At 63.5% G+C, this 4,400-nt stretch overlaps 1 protein-coding gene across 1 annotated transcript; it reads left to right on the top strand.

The window, feature by feature from the left end:
- Positions 1–2,129: 2,129 nt before the first annotated feature.
- On the top strand, positions 2,130–2,954 carry LOC145340633 (BTB/POZ domain-containing protein KCTD11-like). Its single transcript, XM_080185101.1, has one exon. The coding sequence runs from the start codon at positions 2,130–2,132 to the stop codon at positions 2,952–2,954; it is 825 nt and encodes a 274-aa protein (XP_080041227.1).
- Positions 2,955–4,400: the final 1,446 nt, after the last annotated feature.

Raw genomic sequence — 4,400 nt, forward strand, 5'->3', positions numbered from 1 at the left:
ATGGGGGGTGAGGGAGAGATGGGGTACGAGGAGATGGGGGGTGAGGGAGAGATGGGGGGGTGAGGGAGAGATGGGGGGTGAGGGAGAGATGGGGGTGAGGGAGAGATGGGGGGTGAGGGAGAGATGGGGGTGAGGGAGAGATGGGGGTGAGGGAGAGATGGGGGGGTGAGGGAGAGATGGGGGTGAGGGAGAGATGGGGGTGAGGGAGAGATGGGGGGTGAGGGAGAGATGGGGGGTGAGGGAGACATGGGGGGTACGAGGAGATGGGGGTGAGGGAGAGATGGGGGGTGAGGGAGAGATGGGGGGTACGAGGAGATGGGGGGTGAGGGAGAGATGGGGGGTGAGGGAGAGATGGGGGTGAGGGAGAGATGGGGGGTGAGGGAGAGATGGGGGTGAGGGAGAGATGGGGGGGTGAGGGAGAGATGGGGGGTGAGGGAGAGATGGGGGGGTGAGGGAGAGATGGGGGGGTGAGGGAGAGATGGGGGGGTGAGGGAGAGATGGGGGTGAGGGAGAAATGGGGGGTGAGGGAGAGATGGGGGGTGAGGGAGAGATGGGGGTGAGGGAGATTGGGGGGGTGCAGGGGGAGATTGGGGGGGTCGGGGGCAGGAGGGTGGGGTGGGGGGGGTGCTTTGAATGTTTTTTTTCAGTGTGGTACTTTTTCCCTGTGCCGCTGACGCTGGTGAAAAAGCGGAGGGGCTCTGCATTGACTGGGATCCTGGCGGCAGCGGGAAAGATTCCCTCTCCCCTCCCCCCACCCACCCCACCCCCTCCCCCCCCACCCCCTCCCCCTCCCCCTCCCTCTCCCCCTCCCAGGCAGTGGTTGGGATGTGGGACGGTGCTGCCCTTCTCCCCCCCCCAATTGCCTGGATCACACTGTGCCAGCTGCTCTGTATGTGGACTCTCTGACCGACTCTATCTCTGTCTCTCTTTGTCCAGCTGGCCAGAGGGCTCAAGGTGTGTCGGTCAGGTAGATTTTGTGCTAAATTGTCCCTCACTGTTCATAGACGAGCAGGTTACATGGATTGGCCATGCTGAATTGCCCCTTAGTGTCCAAAGATGTGTAGGTTAGGTGGATTGGCCATGCTAAATTGCCCCTTAGTGTCCAAAGATGTGTAGGTTAGGTGGATTGGCCATGCTAAATTGCCCCTTAGTGTCCAAAGATGTGTAGGTTAGGTGGATTGGCCATGCTAAATTGTCCCTTAGTGTCCAAAGATGTGCGGGTTAGGGGGATTGGCCATGCTAAATTGCCCCTTAGTGTCCAAAGACGTGTAGGTTAGGTGGATTGGCCATGCTAAATTGTCCCTTAGTGTCCAAAGATTTGTAGGTTAGGTGGATTGACCATGCTAAATTGTCCCTTAGTGTCCAAAGATGTGCAGGTTAGGTGGATTGGCCATGCTAAATTGTCCCTTAGTGTCCAAAGATGTGCAGGTTAGGTGGATTGGCCATGCTAAATTGTCCCTTAGTGTCCAAAGATTTGTAGGTTAGGTGGATTGACCATGCTAAATTGTCCCTTAGTGTCCAAAGATGTGTAGGTTAGGTGGATTGACCATGCTAAATTGCCCCTTAATGTCCAAAGATGTGTAGATTAGGTGGATTGGCTGTGCCAAATTGGCCCCTTAGGGCACGGCCAATCTACCTAACCGGCACATCTTTCAGAGCGTGGGAGGAAACCGGAGCACCCCCGGAGGAAAACCCACGCAGACACGGGGAGAAGGTGCAGACTCCCAAGCCGGGAGTGGGACCCGGGTCCCTGGCGCCCTGTGAGGCAGCGGTGGATTTGGGGGTCGCAACGTTGGTTTTTAAACGTCCTGGCGGGGATGTGTACACCCAAACTGCGCATCTTTGGATGCCAAGGGGGCAGTTTGGCACTCAGCCTACCCGTCTGGGGACAACGTAGGCCAAAATTGGGCCTGACCGACAACCTGTTGGCGAACGACTGAGCCCTCTCGGATAAAGAGAGAGAGATTGTCCGTCCACTCTCTGTCTCTCTCACTCTTTCCATGACTTACAGAGGGTTAAGTCTCCAGGGATGGAGGGGCAGTCCCTCCTCCTGATCCCTCCCTCCCTCCCTCCACAAGGACTCGGAGCTCCCGTCGCGGACTCTGGGCCGAGCCAGACGGCAGCCAGAGATGCTGAGGACTCCCAGCGAGGAGCCCGTCTCCCTCAACGTGGGGGGCACCCTCTACACCACCAACAGCGAGACCCTGAGTCGCTTCCCGGACTCCATGCTGGGGGCCATGTTCCGGGGCCGGTTCGCCAGCAGCCGGGACCAGGCGGGGAACCTCTTCATCGACCGGGACGGCAAGGCGTTCCGCCACGTCCTCAACTACCTGCGCTCCCGCCGCCTGGACCTGCCCGAGGGCTACCGGGAGCTGGAGCTGCTGCGGAGGGAGGCGGACTTCTACCAGATCAAGCCGCTGCTGGAGGAGCTGTCCAGCCGGGAGGAGGGCCGGGGCTACGCCCTGCTGCAGTGCAACATCCTGACCCAGACGCAGACCCTCCACTTCAACCAGAAGCAGGGACCCCTCAACTACACCCTGTCCGCCTGCTCCCTCACCGTGTACCGGGCCCGCATCTTCTGCACCTGCCCAGGCCTCCTGTCCCAGTTGTCCGCCAGGCTCGGCCTACCCTGGCCGCCCCCTCCCCCTTCTCCTCCTCCTCCCCCCGCCCCCGCCTCGGACGGCACCCCCGCCCCCCCGCAGTCGCGGAGGCCCCCCTCCCGCCTGGAGCTGGACTGGAGCCCCCGGCCCCCCGAGCTGCCCCAGGCCGAGCACGCCAGGCTGGGCCTGCGCCAGCTGTGGGCCCGGGAGGGCGGGCGGGAGCTGCGGGACGGGCCGGCCTTCGTGGAGGAGCTGGTGGCGGTGGCCCTGGCCGGCCGCTTCCGGGTGGACAGCCTGCAACCCGAGCCGGGGGACATCCTGAACTGCACCTCGCTGCGCTTCCTGAGGTACTGAGGGAGGGGAGGGGAGGGGAGGGAGGGAGGAGGGGGCGTAAGGGAAGGGAGGGAGGGGTTACGGGGGAGGGGTGAGGGGGGTGTGAGGGAGGGGGAAGTGGGGGTTGAGAGGGAGGGAGGGTTGGGGGGTGAAAGGGAGGGAGGGAGGGGGTCGGGGGAGGGGGTGAGGGGGAGGGAGGGAGGGGGTGAGAGGGAGGGGGAAGTGGGGGGAGGGAGGGAGGGGGTGTGGGGCAGAGAGGGAGGGGCTACGGGGGAGGGGTGAGGGGGGTGTGAGGGAGGGAGGGGTGAGGGGGAGGGAGGGAGGGAGGGGGTGAGAGGGAGGGGGAAGTGGGGGTTGGGAGGGAGGGAGGGGGTGAGGGGGCGTGGGGCAGAGAGGGAGGGGCTACGGGGGAGGGGTGAGGGGGAGGGAGGGAGGGGGTGAGGGGGAGGGGGAAGTGGGGGTTGGGAGGGAGGGAGGGGGTGAGGGGGCGTGGGGCAGAGAGGGAGGGGTTACAGGGAGGGGTGAGGGGGGTGTGAGGGAGGGAGGGGTGAGGGGGGTGTGAGGGAGGGAGGGGTGAGGTGGGTGTGAGGGAGGGAGGGTTGGGGGGGTGTGCGGGAGAGAGGGAGGGGGTGGGGGGGTGAGGGGGAGGAAGGGGGGAGGGAGGGGGAGGAGGGAGGAGGGGGTGAGGGGGGAGGGAGAGGGGGAGAGGGGGAGGGAGGGGGAGAGGGAGAGAGAGAGGGAGGGGGAGAGAGGGAGGGGGTGAGGGAGAGAGGGTAAGAGAGAGAGAGATGGGAGGGGGGAAAGGTGCAGGCAAGAGGGAGGGAATAGGGAAAGGTGAGAAGGAGGTAGAGAGGGAAGAGGGAGAGGGGGGAAAGGAGATGGGGAGGCGTGGGTTTCCTCCGGGGGCTCCGGTTTCCTCCCGCAGTCCAAAGATGTGCGGGTTTGGTGGATTGGCTGTGCTAAGAAATTGCCCCTTAGTGTCCTGGGATGTGTAGGGTAGAGGGATGAGTGGGTATAATGTGTAGGGATATGGGGGGGTAGGGCCTGGGGTGGGATTGTGTTGGGTGCAGACTCGATGGGCCGAAGGGCCTCTTCCTGCCCTGTAGGGTTTCTATGATTCTATGGAGAGGAGGGGGGGGGACAAGATGGAGAGGAGGGTAAGAGGGAGACGGGGAAGAGAGAGAGAGAAGGGGGGAAAAGTGGGGGGAGAGGGGAGAGAGAAGGGAGAAGGGGGGATGCAGGAGGGAGAGAGGGAGATGTGGGAGGGAGAGAAGGGAGAGAGAGGGAGATGGGGGGGGCGGGTAAAGGCGTGGGAGAGAGAGGGAGGGAATAGTGAAAGGTTGGAGATCGAGGTGTGAGAGGGAAGGGAGAGACGGGGGTGGGGGAGAGGGGGAGAAGGGGACGGGGGGATGGGGTGACGGGGGAGGGAGAGAAGCGAGAACTTGTGAGGGTGAGAGAGAAGGATAG

Source organism: Carcharhinus amblyrhynchos, unplaced genomic scaffold (genome assembly GCF_965287045.1).
Source record: "Carcharhinus amblyrhynchos unplaced genomic scaffold, sCarAmb.v2.hapA chromosome_1227, whole genome shotgun sequence".
NCBI classification, from domain to species: domain Eukaryota; kingdom Metazoa; phylum Chordata; class Chondrichthyes; order Carcharhiniformes; family Carcharhinidae; genus Carcharhinus; species Carcharhinus amblyrhynchos.

Excerpts from the sequence above, each read along its gene's own strand:
- LOC145340633 (XM_080185101.1), top strand. The coding sequence starts at position 2,130 with ATGCTGAGGACTCCCAGCGAGGAGCCCGTCTCCCTCAACGTGGGGGGC.